This window comes from Endocarpon pusillum (genome assembly GCF_000464535.1).
Source record: "Endocarpon pusillum Z07020 unplaced genomic scaffold scaffold799, whole genome shotgun sequence".
In the NCBI taxonomy this organism is placed as follows: domain Eukaryota; kingdom Fungi; phylum Ascomycota; class Eurotiomycetes; order Verrucariales; family Verrucariaceae; genus Endocarpon; species Endocarpon pusillum.
The window spans coordinates 38,464-55,184 of NW_006916661.1; the positions used below are offsets into that span (position 1 = coordinate 38,464).

General features: G+C 49.3%; 3 protein-coding genes across 3 annotated transcripts in view; 1 reads left to right on the forward strand and 2 right to left on the reverse strand.

Annotated features, from left to right (window-relative positions):
• EPUS_08209 (uncharacterized protein) overlaps positions 1-3,649 on the reverse strand; it is a gene marked incomplete at both ends in the record, with an annotated part of 5,030 nt that extends 1,381 nt beyond the window's left edge. Inside the window, 4 exons of the mRNA XM_007808017.1 lie at positions 74-578; positions 829-2,074; positions 2,138-2,579; positions 2,672-3,649. Coding sequence (XP_007806208.1) covers positions 74-578; positions 829-2,074; positions 2,138-2,579; positions 2,672-3,649 — 3,171 coding nt within the window. The remainder of the gene's footprint in view (positions 1-73; positions 579-828; positions 2,075-2,137; positions 2,580-2,671) is intronic.
• Positions 3,650-3,970: 321 nt separating this feature from the next.
• EPUS_08210 (uncharacterized protein) lies at positions 3,971-8,992 on the reverse strand (the record flags this gene model as incomplete). Its single annotated transcript, XM_007808018.1, has 6 exons — positions 3,971-4,903; positions 4,952-5,266; positions 5,319-6,133; positions 6,186-6,771; positions 6,827-7,194; positions 7,483-8,992. The coding sequence occupies 6 exons, from the start codon at positions 8,990-8,992 to the stop codon at positions 3,971-3,973; spliced, it is 4,527 nt and encodes a 1,508-aa protein (XP_007806209.1).
• Positions 8,993-13,174: 4,182 nt separating this feature from the next.
• EPUS_08211 (uncharacterized protein) lies at positions 13,175-15,010 on the forward strand (the record flags this gene model as incomplete). Its single annotated transcript, XM_007808019.1, has 4 exons — positions 13,175-13,434; positions 13,484-13,551; positions 13,603-13,831; positions 13,879-15,010. 4 exons carry the CDS (start codon positions 13,175-13,177, stop codon positions 15,008-15,010), a joined length of 1,689 nt encoding a protein of 562 aa, XP_007806210.1.
• Positions 15,011-16,721: the final 1,711 nt, after the last annotated feature.

The following is a 16,721-nucleotide window of genomic DNA, read 5'->3' on the forward strand; positions in this document are numbered from 1 at the left end:
CGATGAAGCCGACGCGCGCGGGGAAATCCGTCACGTCGATGCCGCGCCCGAAGTCGATCAGCGTGATGCCCACCCCGGCCCAGCCGTTGCTTCCATCCGCCGTGTACGCGCCCAGGTCTAGGCTTTGCTTTGCGGTGGAGAAGTTGCAGGGGAGGCGGATGAGGCAATTGTCGCCCTTCAGATCGCCGTGCAGGATCCCCGCCCCATGCAGACTCTCCACCGTGCGGAGTAGCTCGACGGTGAAGAACATGGCGAGCACCTCATCCAGGCCGGCCGCGTCCGCCGCCGCTTTGCCCGCGCGCTTGTTGTCCGCTCGCACGAGATTGATGAGATCGAGCAGCGTGCCCGTGGGACAGAAATCGAGGACCAGATATGCTTCGTCGGCAAAGGCGTGGAGTTCGTGGGCGGTGATGATGGAGTCGAGGGCGCGGCATTCATCTTGGGAACTGGAATTGTTGTTGTTGTTGTTCTTGTTGAGCAGGCGACGGTGGATGGTGCGGATGATGTGGAATTCCCAGATGGCTTGCGAGGGTGGGGATTCGGCTTTTATGGCTTCGAGGTTGCCTCTTCTTCTTCTTCTTCCTTTCTCTTGCGACTCGGAGTCAGAGTCAGACGGTTGATTGGGATCGTTGTCTTCGACCGGCCGATCTGGATCGTAGCTGTCGACTAGGTAGACGGGCGCGAAGGCTCCTTGACCGAGTTCACGCTTCACGGCGTAGACGCGGGAGGCGCTGGTGAAGGACAGGACCGGCGGGGCCGGGTGGGCTCTTGTCATTGGTTTTTCGGGGTGAGGACTTGGTTTTGCTGTCTTGCACCTTCTTGGCGTACTTTTGGAGTTGGGTGTATCTTCCAAACGTGTGGTCCGGGTGGTTGAAAAAGCCAGTGTAGGATGAAAGCGGCGGTTGGATGTTGGCTAGGATCTGGTTGCGGATGGATGGTTCGGTAGGGTTGCATTGTAGATCGGTAATGATGGGACTCTTCTCTGTTGCTGGGTTTGTTGTTTGGGTGGGAATCGCGGCTTTGATGAAGCCATCTTCATGGTCCGCTGTTGTTGGTGAGCTTGGTGTTGTCGTCACTTTGACCTTGATTTTGGTGGGTGAGCCATGTCCTCTGGTGATCTGAAGCTTCTTTCTCGGACTGGACAAGTCATCTTCCTGCTCTTCAAGTACACTTCTTGACGCTCTCTTGGATTTTGGCGATGGCGAAACTGGAAAATCCAGCTGGGTAGGTGACCTCGCCCTACCACCACTTCGATGAGGTGACGCATTTTCGGCAAAGGGACTGCTGACAAGTAATCTGTCCACTCCAATCTTCGATGGGCTGTCAATCTTGCTTGAGCTTGATCGTGAAGGTGTTCTGGCGGTAAAATAATCTTGCTCTCCCTTTTGATAGACGGTGTTGGCTGCTAGCGACGATTCAGTCTTCTCAACAATGGGAGTCATGAAAGGGAGCCTGCTTTGTGCAACGTTTGATGGGTCACGGAATGTTCGCAGAGGAGCTGGATTATAATCTTCTGGCGGGATGGGAACAAAGGGAGTGTTGGCCGTTGTCTCCACCACTTGCACCTCTGGCTCTATGGGCGTACTGAGCTCCTCCTCAGGATGAGCATGCTCAACAGCCATGTTGGAAAACGTGTTGTCCACGTGCTGGATCAAAGGGGCCTCATCTGAGCCTTGGTGACCAGTCAAATTCTGTGGTGGAATGTGTTTGCTGGTGGAGAATTCAGTCCATTCACCACCCGTTTCTGCTGTGTTTACTGTACCATTACTGGTCTCCTCATCCCCGGTCATGGTAGTGCGGACAGAAACACTTGTGTCTTCGTTTCCAGATTCACTTACCGCTCCGGATATCATCCCAGTCCCTGTGCTTTCGCCAGCTGTTGAATAGCCATCATCGTCAATATCGCTTTCACCTGCACTTTGAGTATCTTCTTTGGGTGCTTCACACTTAAGTGGTTGGTTAAATAGATCATAAACATCGTTTGTGGCAGCTTTGCTATGAAAGGTCATTGTTGGCTCCGCTGTCAGTTTCCGTCGGATCTTAGGGCCAGTGGGAGAGGCCAAGTTTGTTTTGACTGGCACATGTTAGCTGGTCATGGTGGAAGGCTAAGGTAGCAATTGAGGTAGCAGTTGCTTACTTGTCTGGGTTTCTTGTTTGACTTCTCTAATCTTCATCCTCCTCTGCTTTGCTGGTCTGACCTCCTGGCTCTGATTCTGGCTGTTGGTGGTAGGAGTAGATTGCTGGGAGCTTTCATTCTCGTCTATACATGCTTTCTTCTCAAGTTCTTTTGACAGCTTATCCATCACAGCATTGCTCAGGCTGGGTGGTGAGCGTTGAGTATTCCCTGAAATAGCCTGCAAAGCCCTTTTGCTTTCTTCCCTCCAGTCCTTGTCTGCCCAGCCCCTGTGTATAGCCCTTAATTCATCGAAACTCATCTCGTCTGCAGGATTAGCAGAATTTGGATACACAGCTTCCAGGTTCACGAAAACACGTTCTGGCCTCCCCGTCTTGGAATTCATCACGGGGGGTGGAGGATTAGGGGCGGTATAGGCTTGGTTGGTTTCTTGTATTCGTAAGGTCTAATTATCAACACAACATGATTGCCATCCGTTAGTCCTATATTCGTAAATGTGAGGATTTAGAGAATGATCTCATCGGGTACGGTACTGACCTGGTCTTTGAATATCGTCATCTTCTCCGTGGTTCCAGCCCGCTTACCAGCCTTCAATGTCTCCCCTACCCATGGCTTTGCCGCCATTGCGTTCTCCTTCTTCCTTTCGTGCAATGATCCAATGCTCTGCCATCCCTCCACTGGTGGTGCGGTAGCAGGCGGTGTCGCGTTGCCAGAATCAGAGAAGACTGCCATCTTGGCTTTCGCTGGTCTTGACGAGGTTCCACTTCCGACGCGTTGAGCCGCTTGAGGGTCATTCGATCGAGGTGTGGATGCGAATGGGTCGATCTTTGCAGCCAATGCCGGCCGTACTGTTGGTAATGCGGGTGAGGTTGGCTCGTTCGGATCTTGTGGTCTGGCAGCAAAACGCTGCTGAAATTGGCCGAACTTCCGCATCAATCTCTCCGCAGGTCGAGCTTCCCTCTCAATTCCGAGCTTGTAGACCTGTTCAGCTTGGCTCCAGCGCCCTGCGCTTTCCAGCCATGTGGCGAATTCTTCATAAAACAGCGCGAGGCCTTCAGCAATATTGTGTCGAGATAGGTAAGCAAATGTCTCGCGCGGCGCATCGGAGAACCATCTGATGTAATGCAGCCATAGCTTCAGATACCGGGGATCATTCTTGTAATGTGAGGAAGCCAGGAAGGTTTTGGTTGCACGCTCGAGCAGAGGGAGCAATTGGGATTGCGGCGTCGCTTGAGCAGAAGGATAGGCATTCAGCGTCCACTTGACGTACCTGTCGAACACGTCCAGAGGGTCATCTGATTCTGCAATGTTTTGCACTTCATGTTCATATTCATGTCGTATCGCATCGTTCAGAGTCTTGGTGTCATCGAGAGAGGGAGACTGCAGTTTGCCGGTCGGCGTTGGCGATAATATGTTGACCAGCTGTCGTGCTGATCGACCGCTAGGAAGTTGTTGTATGTTTTCCTTATGGGTCTCGATGAGGTCGAAATTGATGAGGTCTTCCGAGACCGACATCCTGATAATGACTGTGAATGATTCGATGAAGCTCTACGCAATGCACTGTCGTTATTAGCTGCAGTTATCAAATGCTGGCATTCAAGTTGTACTGCAAAAGTTGTAGGTGGGAAGATGCGGTCTGCCAATTCTGCATGTTGATAATTGTCTGTTCTGGGTTTAGCGCATATTGATGCCAGTCTTGCCAAGCATTCTGCCTTCAAGTTCTCCAGTCGCCCACTATTTCATGTGCACAGTGCGCTGGGAAACACTTCGCTTTGATGGAATAATGATTACCGACCAAGCGCTTGCTTGACTGCTCATGCTAACTCGAACTGTGTCTCAACTCGCCAGTTGATCTCTCGCAGTGACGCACCAGTTGTTCCACTCGGTGAAAAATATCGGCTGTACCATGCAGTTCGGATCCAACAGCTGCCTTTTCCTTGTCTCCGCATAGACATCGACCATCATCCCCACGTTGACCTGTGCTTTCATCAGAACCTTGACCAGCAGAATACTTGCTCGACTGCAAGCGGCGGCATGTGCACCAGAGTTGTCCCGTCCTGCTTCTTCGTGGACCAATTTGAGATAAGTCAGGACTTCATTGACAGCACCGCCGCCATCATCAATCACTGGCACGTTGCTTCCCTTGCATCTGGAATAGAAGCCTTGCAAGACGTCATGGGCTCGATTCGAGATCTGCTTCGCACTAGTCGTTCTTGCAGTTCTGATCAGTGGTAGCACCAGATCCAGCGCAAGCGGATTCAATTGTTCTTCTTTCAAATATACTTCGACCAGGTCCAAGACCCTCCTCTTGAAGTTTATGACTGCTTCTTTCGTGTCCTTCCGCTCTTGCTTCTTGTTAGTTGTGGGTTTCTGTGCTCTAAATACCTCGGCGAGTTTCTCATCTAATGCTTCCATCTCCTGTTCGTCCATGTCTTCTTCATACATGTCCTCATCTGAGCCTTCGGTGTCTTCTGCATCGACATCGTCCCGCCCCTTGCGGGTTCCCAGAGCAGCTGCAAGCTTAGCATCAAAAGCCTCCAGCTCAGCTTGATCGTCTTCAATTCCTTCATCCGAGCCCTCCCCGATTGATGAACTCTTTGCAGAAATTTGCTCCACATCAGAATCGAGCAATTCTGCATCTGATGTAGTAGAGCTGGAGATATGGCCATTGCTTTGATCATGTTCGACGTCTCCCAGTGGATGATTAGCACCCTCGTCGAAATCGAAAATATCCTGTGTTCCTGAGGAGCTTTCTTTCGTCTCCAATACCTATGACGATGTGAGTATTGACTCTCACGAGACTACAAACAGACCTACTCGTATCAGAGACTGTAGTCCCTGGCGTGAAATCTGGCTTGAAAAGGCCTGAAAGGCTTGCAAACCTGCCTGGTGGAAGAATCGTAAAGGCTTAGATGCAAAGCTTAACAGAATTTCGAGCATGGGATCTGAATCTCCTGTTTGATTGTGGTCAGATGAATGTCGACGAAGGCTGTGTTGGTAGTCATTGAGGTCCTGCAGTATTCCAGGTGCATCGGTGTCTCCATCATAGACCTGCAGTATTGCTAAGCCGTAGAGCATCTCGAGGAGTTCAGTTGCCGGTGCCTTGCTAGATTGGATGCTTGCTTCCGAGGTCTGCACTCTCAATTAGGACTATGTCCGTTACTAAAGATATTGTTAGACTTACAGTCTTAGCGACCTTTCTGAGTCTTTTCCACGCCTTTTCAACGATTTTCTCGGTCTTTTCATCGAACTCAACAATCGCATGTTCATGATCTGCTTGCTCATGGACGTCCTTGAGGCGATGAATGGTATGTCTGAGCAACCAGAGTTTCATGGCGCGATGCTGCGAGCTCTGATCTAAGCACGTTTTAATGCGCGACCGTAAGTATTTTCTGCATTCAAAACTTGGTAGGGGCTTAAACATTCTACAGCCCGGACGCAGCGACTTGTTCGAATAGGCAAGTCCGATCAAAGTATCTAGAACCATCTCAGCCACTGGATTGGGATCCTCATTCTTCCCATTGACCAGGACGACTGTCCGAGCGCATATTGATACAAGAATGTCAGCGAATGATCTTCTTTTGGCATCGGCTTGCTTTTCATCAGTAGCCTCTGTTTGCTCTATGACCTCACAGACTGCTGGAACAAGATCCTCCAGTGAGGACAAGTCTGCCACTGACAGGAGTTTAACGATTGTTTTGGTCTTCGTTATGGTGTCAAAGTTATACAAGCCTGAAGCCGTAAGTACAAGACCTTGAATTGCGGGTGAGACAATGCTAGGGTCTCGATTCGCCCGAGCTTGTAGTGCTTGTACGGCCTTTTTGGCGCTTCTGTGTAGATACCGCTCATCCATCCCGAGATGATGAGCCCAGACTAGTGCCGTATTTGGTGTAAAGATATTCTTGAGATATTCGGACGGTGAAGTGGCCACAGCTTTAGCAAGGAGTAGCAAGCCCCAATGCTTTCGCTCCGGGCTACTGCTAGGTAAAAGAAGACTTTCTATAAAAATTAAGTCTGCTTCCAGCCAAATCTAGGAACGATGATTACTCACTGTCGACGACATCCGTCCAGAACTGCGCAAACGTGATCCGCTTGGACGAGACTTTTGCATTTTGATCAGCAGGAAGAAACAGATTGCTGAGTATCACATCCCACGAAAAGTGGAGTTGTTGGCTCCAAGTCGCTGCGCCTTGTGATGTAGCAGATTCGCCAGAGTCAGTCAGCTGCTTGGCTTTGGCATGCTTCATAACATCTGAGAGTAAAGCGGCTTCCCCTTTGCACAAGGGATCGCGATGCTTCCAAACACCTTTAGGCAACGTGGCATCTGCGAAGCATGTTTCGATCTCAAGCCAGATTGCCACCCCTTCTGGGGTGCGGACTAGACTATTAGCTTTCAGCGACTCAATAATGGCTACTGCAAACTCTGCGTCAAGGCTTGAAGCTCGAAGATAGCTGAGTGAAGTGAACAACAGCCAGCCACACTCTTGCCGTAACCATGGCTTCTTGAGTGCAAGGTCGCAGCTGAATTGCAGCAAATCCCGCCATAACGGCAAAGAAGGGTGAGGCCTAAAGAGAATGCATGATTTCACAATCGCTTCGGCACCAAAAACCCGGCCGAAGTAGTGATCTCGCTCATCCTGGATATCGTCAGCATAGGCTATCAAATCAATCAATCACCAGGATGTTGCAGACCTGGCCTGATGTAGAACCCTCGGGGGAGGTCTGCTTGTCGAGTATATCCAAAATATCACTTCGCGCCAAACCTGGCTGCTCGACTGGAGACTGAAAGATTTGTGCGAGGAACTCGGTCAGAGCAATGGAAAATCCAAGCCGAGCTGCTTTGCGGCTGCTACATAAGCCTCTGAAGAGACGTTGTAGTATTGTCTTTATTTTTTGTTCGGAGTTGGAATCTAGTGAGGCAAATTTCGACAGAAGCGTATGGGCAGCTCTTAAGCGAATCTCCTCATGCTCGTTCGCCAGATCATCATAAATCTCTATCAGTTGGGTGTCTAGGGTCGCGACGTCTCTGCGACGCTTGCTTGCCATTTCAATATCGTAGCCTGTGAGTTGTGAGTTCAAAATAGTAAAATTCGAGGGGGGATAATTATAGATTCCTTGGTAAGCAGGGTTGGTATTTGCGTGGAAAAGTCGACACTCTCTTTCTGTCCTAATACAGCCCTTTTTAAAACACTAACGCCCAACACCACAAAGCGGGCCACCCCACAAAGCGGGCCAATTTCGGGTTAGCAACAACACCAAATTCTACTGCATTAGAGATGCTATACTCATTCAAATTGGCTAATTTCGATAGAAATAGCTTCTATAGGCCTATTCTAATGTAACAGTACGCAGAATTCGCTTTTCGCCGCCCTCCTTGCGTACGAAATGGACCTTTTTAGGCGCTAGAGCAGCCCTGACCTGTTCGAGATTCCACGACCGCTGCTTTGTCTCTTTTTGTATCCTTTTTGAGCGTTTGGTAAGCTCTTGCTTCAAAGCCAATTGACGTAGCTCTCGGAGCTGCGTTCGAAGCAATTGAGCGCCAGTATGCTCTTGAATAGCGCTGTGGCCAAGCTTTCGTACAGCGCGTCTTGTTTGAGGCGTTGTTTTGGCCTCAATTTGACGAATTAGTGCGCGTAAATTGTCACTCTGCTTTGGAGTGCTATAGAGACCATCTGACGTAGCTGGGGGTTGATACTCAGGCGTAGTACGTCCAAAATTTCGAATTTCAGGGTCATTGAGTAGTTTTTGCTTATTTAGAGGCCAAATTCCTGTACGATGCCATCCAGCACGAATATTTCGCTCAGTAAATGTAGTTTGACGTGCTTCAATATAGAGCTTGGTAAATACTCTGCGGTTGAGTGTTGCAAGGCCTGTTAGTGCAAATCTTTGTACTAATTGGCCATATGCTGCTTTGAGAGGCGAAAAGGGTCCTAAATCGAGTGGTTGAAGCTTATGAGAGGCATGAGCTGGTAGATAGAGTGGATGGATGTCGTTTTGAAGGCAGAGATACTGAAATAGGCCTGTAGAATGACTGTCATGGCCATCAAGAATCAGAATAGAATGCTTGCCTATAGGCCTCTGTGGAATAAATATCCGCCTTAGCCAATCAATACCAAGCTCATTATCAGTCCATCCCTTTAGAGAGAAGGCCCAAATAATGTCAGGTAGCTCATCAATAGCAGGGAACATATGTAGCTCTGGTGCCTTGCCACAAAAGATGAGATAGGGCTTTAGGGCGCGGTGATATGAGATACACTCAATAATTGTGACCCATTGCGTATTATCTGGCTGCGGAGCAACAGGGCGCCCTATAGAGGCGTCATAGGCCACAAAATTGCTTGTTGTTTGACCCATTTGAAAGCCTGTTTCATCCATATTCCAGATATTCTCTATTTCGACGCCATACTGACTTCGGAGCTGTTCAAATTCAGAGAAGAAGCTCTCTATAACCGTAGGATCAAGCGCAGAGAGGCGCTTAATATCCATAGCTCGAGATCTGCTTGTTCGAAGCTCTGAATGGCGAGAAATGAAGCGAGATACATAGTTCTTGCCCAGGGGCCGCGAATCGCCTCGATTTCGCAGGATTTCGTACACAAAAGAGCGAATTCTAGGGTAATTTGGGCATAGATTCTGCCGCTGTAGATCTCGAATCCACTGAATTAGAGTTTTTTCTTCTTCTAGGGATAGGCGTTGAGTCCTGCGATTGGCTTGCGTACGTGGGTTGCGACCTCTGCGTCGGTAAGCCACAGTCGTTTTTGAAACCCTGTATTTGGCAGCTACCTTGCGAATTGACTTCTCAGCACCTATATCTAGGTCATTTAACGCCTGCTGAATCAATTGCTCTTGGTTTGAGGCCATTTGGACGTAAATTGGTGGAGTAATAAGCGTTAGAAATTTGAGGGTGGTTTTTTGTGGGTGACCCGAAATTGGCCCGCTTTGTGGGGTGGCCCGCTTTGTGGTGTTGGGCGTTATAGACGAGGATTTCCACATAATATAATTTACGCACAGCGATTGAATGATTTGTGTGGAAATTCCGTTTTTACCAACAAACTTGATACATCATGCTATGGCTACCTAAACCTGGGCTCTGCTTTCACCTATCAGCTCATCATGCTCAACTCGGTTAAGAAACCATGAACGGGTAAAATGCTTTGTTCAGATCACTCATGCCACCGGTGTGCAGAATTGTCGCACTTGAAGAGTGTTGATTACACCCCAATCTTTCTACTTCTTGCACCACTAGTATCTATCTACCTTGTCCTCACCCCTTCCCCTTCTTCTGAGGAAACATCTATCATCCTTCCAGCCTCTCCATCCACCTTCCCATTAATTCATCCTACAGTGCCGTTCCCTTCTTCCTCATTTAAATTACCCTAATTTTCACATGCGCTCTGCATATCAGCGGCCCCCCTCCCCCCACTCCTCTCACAAAATCTAGCACGGGACCATTGATTTTGTGCCTAGCGATATGGTGTCTAGCTAAGCTCCAATGTGTGCAATTAGCCTGTGTGCCTGGTGTTTCTCACTTGGCACCAACAATGTCACGTTCGCGTAGAATATCCTCTTTTGTTAAGAAGAGCAGCGACGAATATGGGGAGGCAGGGGAGCTGGTCGAGATGTAGGAAGGACTTTTGGTGTGTAATAGGGTCGTGGCGGGTTATGATTTCGAGCACGAGGGTGGGGTTCCGGAGCATTTCAGAATCGGGCGGATAAGAGTTGTATTTGAAGCCAACTTCTTGATCAACTCAACCAGTCCCTTACCGGGTGATGAAATCTTTTTGCTTTAATTCAGAAATATTTGAGGATGAGTAAGCGGTCTTTCTTGGTGTCGCAACATTGGCGGAGTAGACGCCAGACGCCCAGACGCCTGTGTGGATATCAGGACATTTGGAACGGTTGAGTGTGAAAGCAGTTGTGAAGGAGGTGAGGATACGCTTGATTTGAGCGTTGTGGGGACTCTTTCAGTGCAATTCAAAACTTCTCAGAAACCTTCTCGGCGACAAGAAGTTCTGGGCTATAGCCGGTCTGAAGGCTCATTAGGCTAACACAACAGTCTATAGCATTGCTGGTTAGGAGAAAACGACTATGACAAGATGAATGTATACAAAGATGAATAGCGTATGATATAACAAAGTGATGGACAGAAAGTGTACACTTTGCATTGGTGCACTTCAGTATTGGGTGCATTGAACAGGCACAGGGACACGCCAAGCAGCGAATGAATAACATTAGGATATGAAAAGCCTCCCATGCTCAAACCCCAGCCAAGCGGTAACTCCATCTTGACAGTTGGATTTGAGAAGTGGGACGAGACAAACATGACAGATGGAGAGGTACAGACTGGAATAAAGTCTCCACCCATCGACTGCCTGAGAAAAGGTGGTGAAATAGAACAGAATTTTATCATACATGGACGATTCGGAGTTATTCCGTCATCGGATCCATCCGTGATCCACCAAGTTTTCTGGTATCATCGTTGGAAACTTGCTTTCGCTTATGATGTCTGCAGATTCATCCTTCTAAAAGACAACTTTACCATAGGGCAAGAGTCTGACTAGAAAGTCTCAACATGTATGCTTCATGTGACCTGAGCTGAAATATGCGAATGTACCGACCCGCGGATTGATAGTGGTAGAATACAACAATGCAGTCAAAGATGCTGGTTCCGATCCGAAGGAGTGCATGATTAGCTTGACGTCATATGCAGTCACGAGATCTGGCGCCGGTTTCGCATTTTAGCGAGAAGTCAAATCCTGTTTTGTTTACGTGTAGCGCGCTGAGTAGCTCCATTGTCCTCCGAATTTGATACGCGTAACCGACACGACCGAAGCAGCTGGTGTACTACGTAGTAATATCTAGCAACCAGCCTTGGGGGGCTTTCACAACTTGATTGTAACCTTGCAAGTGCGAGAATTGACCACTGAATTAGCCAAGAAAATCTTTGTTGGAATAGGAAAACAACGAAACAACCAATCGTGTGTCTTCCCGGCCATGCCAGGAACGAGGATTGCATCCTGCATCATGATTTCCAGCCGATGAAAACCATAATGATGTGCATCATGGAATCAACACCCATAAAGTGTTACGATACTGCTAGCCAGCCTTGTGCATAAGCGAGTTGTCCCACGCCGTTCTGCGGTTTGCATCAATTAGGCCAATGGCCTTGTTACCCTGCTTCAATGATCAAGTCCGACGTCCGTAATAGGAGATGATCGAGATGATCGCACTTTGTGAGGTTCATCGATCACGATGAACCACCGCAGATCCCCGTGGCCATAACATCAAGCTTAATTTTAATCCTTGAATTGAGGTGAATTCAGCACCGGAGAGATTGGCTCCGTGGCCTTTCCCAAAACACACAAAACAAACATTACATGGAGTTGGAGTCAGTTCGTGGATAGCTACTCGGGTAAGAGTATGGGATCGATCATTGGAGGAAAAAAGTGATGGAAACACCAAGTCTGATTTTGCTGCGCCGTTAAAGAAGCGCTCTGGGAAATGATTGGTGGATTCGCTTTCAGCGGGCTACATTTCTCTGAGTGTTTGACTAGAAAATTAGAAATGTCTTGATTCTGGTCAGCAATGCGGTGATGAGGGACTTACAATGATATCAAACAGCCGTCTGTTGCGCAATACGTAGTACCATGGTATTGTGGAAAATAGTGTACGATGTCGTCAAATATCGACAAGCCGGTGCGATTAGGACGAACTCAGTCCAAAGATAGTTGGTTAAGCGATTGAAGCTTGTTGGGATGGGGAATGGGTGACGGGTGATCGAGGTTTTCAGCCTCGAATGCGGACTGTGCGCAGCCATTTTGCATAGCATTCTTCAAGCCACGGTCGATCCTGTGGTCCTGCCAACTTAGTAGTTATATGGCGCGGCATCCAATTTTCATTGTTGCTGAGTTCTTCATAAGCCCCGGTGGATAGAAAGTTTCTGTGCCGTAAGAAAAGGAGCGGGAAGACATGTTGACCAGTATGAGCTCAGAAATGCCGTGGATACAATCATGGCTGCTCGAAGTGCAGACCATCACCCTGCAGCTTCCGGTATCAAAGGACAACCTGAAGAGGTTTTGTCAGATGAAGAGTGGGATTGGCCAGTGCCCGGACGTAGACTGGCGCCGTGGCTCATCTTGGCTGCAGCGACGTAGGGGGCCAGTCACATAGCACCTGTCAGCTCCTCATCAGTGCATTGACCCACTCGACGGGCATTTGGTGGGATGTGGGATTGTGTACTAGTCCTTGAACTTGCTCTGTTTCCGTAGGCGACACGCCAAAGAAATGGGTGAGTTGGCATAGAAAATGACGTTGAGAGAGGAGATTACTTATTGTTTGGTACGATCTGTGATTGACTAGACAGCTTAAGTGGATAGAAAGGGGGTGGAGAGAGTTGGTTACTTGTACCCGAACCAGATTTCTTAATAGTGATGGCTCATGGGGCCTCATTCCTTCGCTAAGTGGCTAAGACTAAGTGGATACTTAGCAATTGGTAGGGCTCAAGCTGAAGGCCCCGCTTTAGTAGTAGTAGTAAAGGTACGTAGGAGATACTAACTAGTAGCTGCCAGCCTGGGAGCGTGTTGCTGTAGACACGGAAAGAACTGCTCGTCTTTCTTAAGAGCTATCCTGCTTCCTTCACTCCCTTCTCTCCCTCCTCGACAGGCATCCTCCTGACAACCTCATCCTCCCTCCTCCTCCCCCTTTCCTCGGGCTGCTTCATCCTCGTCTCGCCTTCTCTCCGAGCCTCAGCGCACGCCCGCTCCTCTCGACCTTCCAATAACTCACGTCCTCGATGTACTCACAGTAGAGCTCCCTAGGGGACCAGGGTATACCTTTGCGGAAAGGCTGTTGTCAATTGGAAGAGGAGCTAGAGAAAATTACATTTGTGTAGACCCCGGAGTGTTTGCTCGCTGCAGAATACCACAAGTTGCACAACCGGATCGGTCAGCTTTCGCCAGGACAACCAGTGTACTTAGCGGGGCAAACCCAATTGGCCTACACATTGCAACCACAAATATCTGCAATTGAAAAGAAATACTCAACATGGAAGCTTCTTCACCACTAGCTGCCATGCAGCACTCCTCGGCTTTCTTAGGCGGTCACTGTGGGTTCAGGGCAGATGCTTCTACTGCGTATCCCAACTACGCAACGATCAAGGGCTTTGGGCCAAACTGCTTCAACTTCAAAGACCTTTCTATGAAGAAGGCTCGCTCTGATTACTTTAGTATGCAGCCCGTTCGAGGTTCTTCACCAACAGCTAGCTTGGCTGCGGACCTCTCGCAGAACTTTCATATTGACCAGAGGTATGGTCCAAATCTCCCAACAGCGTCTACCATGCTAACCACTCCGTAGCCCACAGCTACCCACTCCACGTCGTGCACTGTTCTCTACTCAGGTCATGGGAGGTCTCTCTGGACGAGGTAAGGGTAAATGATGTTGCTGCTATGGAATAACTTCTCAACGCTCGGCAGGAGTTCAAACCGTTACAACACCACCGGTCCCTTCATCCTCTCCATTACCTACCAGCGACTCAATGGACATCTCACCCCTGCCACACAAGCCGGCCTTCAGCCGCACTGTCGAGATAGAGCTGCAGTCTCCCACACCTGAACTGACCCCGTCGGATTCTTCAATGCTGTCAGAGCCATCACCAATTGAGCCACCTGCATTCCAGTTTCCGCAGCTCACCATTCCTCATGAGTGAGATCTGTGGCCAGTTGACAAATTTTCGTGCTGATCATGTTCAGGAGAAGAAAATCTGGTCCCCGTCGTCCATCACTATCTCGAACCAAGGGTCTTTCTACCAGTTCCATTCCTCAAAAGCCTTTGACAGAGACTCAACCTCCCCTATTCAAGTTCGGCAATGTTATTGGAGCGCAGAAAGCGGCCTCCTCCTCCTTATGTAATCTGTCTGAAGCGTTCGACGAGTCACCCCCAAAGGAGAAGCTGGTAGTTCGAAGTAATCCGCTGATGCCGCCACCACGGTTAAGACAACCCTTTGCTGGGCTTGCCAATGTCAGCCGAAATGCTTCGCCTCTCGGACACGTGAGAAAGAACTCAAACCCTGTCACTCGACCTCGCAAACAATTCAGAAGGTCCTTGAGTATGTTTGAGCATCCAGAGGACGTCATGAACCAGGGGAGAGTCGCATCTCTATCGCCAATTGCCGATGTTGAAGCTCCGCATGTTCCTCAACTGCCTCACACTGTCTGCCAAGATGAATCAAACAACTTGCCTCGAATCTCCAAAGAGACCTTGGTAGAGGTTTTGGATGGTAAATTCAACCATCTTTACGAGAAGTTTGTCATTATCGACTGTCGGTTTGAATATGAGTACGAGGGCGGTCACATTGACGGAGCCATCAACTTCAACGACAAAGAGCAATTGTCGTCCCAGCTCTTCGACGTCGAGCCAACCTCCAGAGCACTTTTAATCTTCCACTGCGAGTATTCAGCTCATCGTGCACCTATTATGGCCAAGTTTATTCGTAGCAAAGATCGACAAGCAAATGCTGAACATTACCCACAACTCACCTACCCCGAAACATACATTCTAGACGGTGGGTATAGCTCATTTTTCAACGATTATCGATCTAGGTGCTTTCCACAGAACTATGTCGAGATGGACGCCCAGGAACATGCGCGGGCCTGCGAGATGGGTCTCGGCAAGGTCAAGCAGCGATCCAAATTGGCGCGGGCGCAGACTTTTGCTTTCGGCCAGCATTCACCTTCCATGGAAGACAGTCCTACTGGTCCGAGCCGAAGTCATCACAACTCTGCCATGGAGACTGACTTCGCTTCTGGCAAGAAGGTCGACCTAGACTTCCGTGGCGCTCATGATCCTCATTCCTTTCGAAACCGTCGGATGTTCTCCTATTAGCATTTCTCGGGCATTCGCTGGCGCTTGGCGTTTGGAATCCTAGAGCATATGCATCATGGCATGGCGTTCTGGGTCGGCGGACTGACGCTATACATGACTTTATACCCCTCCAGATCGGTGTCCTACATCGTCATCTGGCTTTACCTGAAAGCATATATGCACATCATCGAGCTTTGGTGGCGGTTGACTTCCAACTGGACGTCTTGCCCGAGCCTTCTGGATTTTAATACACCCTCGCTAGACACACAGGTTGATCACATTCTCCTAGTGAGGTCAGAAGTGGCCCGCTTTGGATGGACAGCATGCCACCACTCGTTTTCAAGGCTCAACTTGCAGATCCCACCCCGCCTGCCATTTTCCCTTCTGGGAAACTACTACTTGTCTCTCGCTTTTGAACCACACTTCTTTTGCTTTAGTAATCCCAGCCAGTTCGTTCAATACCTTCTCTTGTACAGATACTTTTTCCATCTTGATTGCATGGATGATGGGATCGCTTGGTCTGCTCGGATTGCATTCGTGTAAAGCATATTGGCAGAGGTGGTATTGTATGCGGTGCTATACCTACTGGGGATCGTGGTCTTGCCTCGTGGAGGAGGCTTAACCGAGGCGAGCGAGAAGACTGGCGCCTATGTATATTTGCGGTGGGCGCGCGTAAAGAGCGAGTTAGAATTGGCAGCTGCCAGAATAGCCATTCATGCCTGCCGCCTTGGTCTCATCACAAACCTTTAATCATAACGTGTCTCTCTCTCCATGTCTGACTGTTGTGTGAGCCTTGTCTTAGGTGACGCCCTGCCCCACCTACATCATGGTACGAAAGTTTTATGCTCCATCCGAGCGAGTCCCGTGTCACTTTTCACGTCACATCTTTGTTGTGACTGGAGCAGGACTCCGTCCAAATCTTGACAATAACTTAAGAGCTGACACGTAGCTACATAATGATGGCATAAAATTCCAGCCGCAATCCTTGTCTGTAAATCCAACTCCCTAACCCACATACCTCCAAAGTCACCTTTCCCTTCCCTTCCCCTCCCCAACCCCACCAGCTAGTTTACCAATTCCGCCCTAAGCTCATAACTATGTATTACACATGCCTGTAAGTATTCTTTGAAAAGGTCCTGTACTATAATCATCCCAAGATACCACTGGACGCTACGCCCAGCTCAGCCCAGCCCAGCTCAGCTCAGCTCATAAATTCCACGCCCACCAATGCCCTCCTACTTCTCGTCTCACCAGCGCTCGGGCTCGGCAACCGCACGGGCATCCCCCCTCCTCCCCGTCCATATCCCTCCTCCCCAGTGGAACTAGATCACACGATATGAAGACATGAGCGCTAGGTTTTGGGTTGAAGACCGGAATAGTGCTGGAGGATAAAGAGAGCCGATACGAGAAAAGCAGAACGCACGGCTGCGGACCCGGGGGATTTCTGAATTGGGGGTCAGGCTCTCGAGCGCTGGTGATGGTGTGAGCGGTACGGATGGAAGAGGCTGTTGATCCTCGTCGTGTTGGGGCCGAGATGGGAATTCTTGCCATTCCTGGTCTTCTTTCCAGCGCCAGCTCAAGCTTTCGTAGAAGATGAAATCGCACAGGAAGCGGCCGGCGTCGCTGCTTAGCCTTACATCCGGCCCCTGCCTTATGCTGCCAGGGCTGATTGCGTCGTTCTTGAGCTCGCGCCTCCAGCGACCCAACACGTCTAGCCCGTCCCATCCCGCCT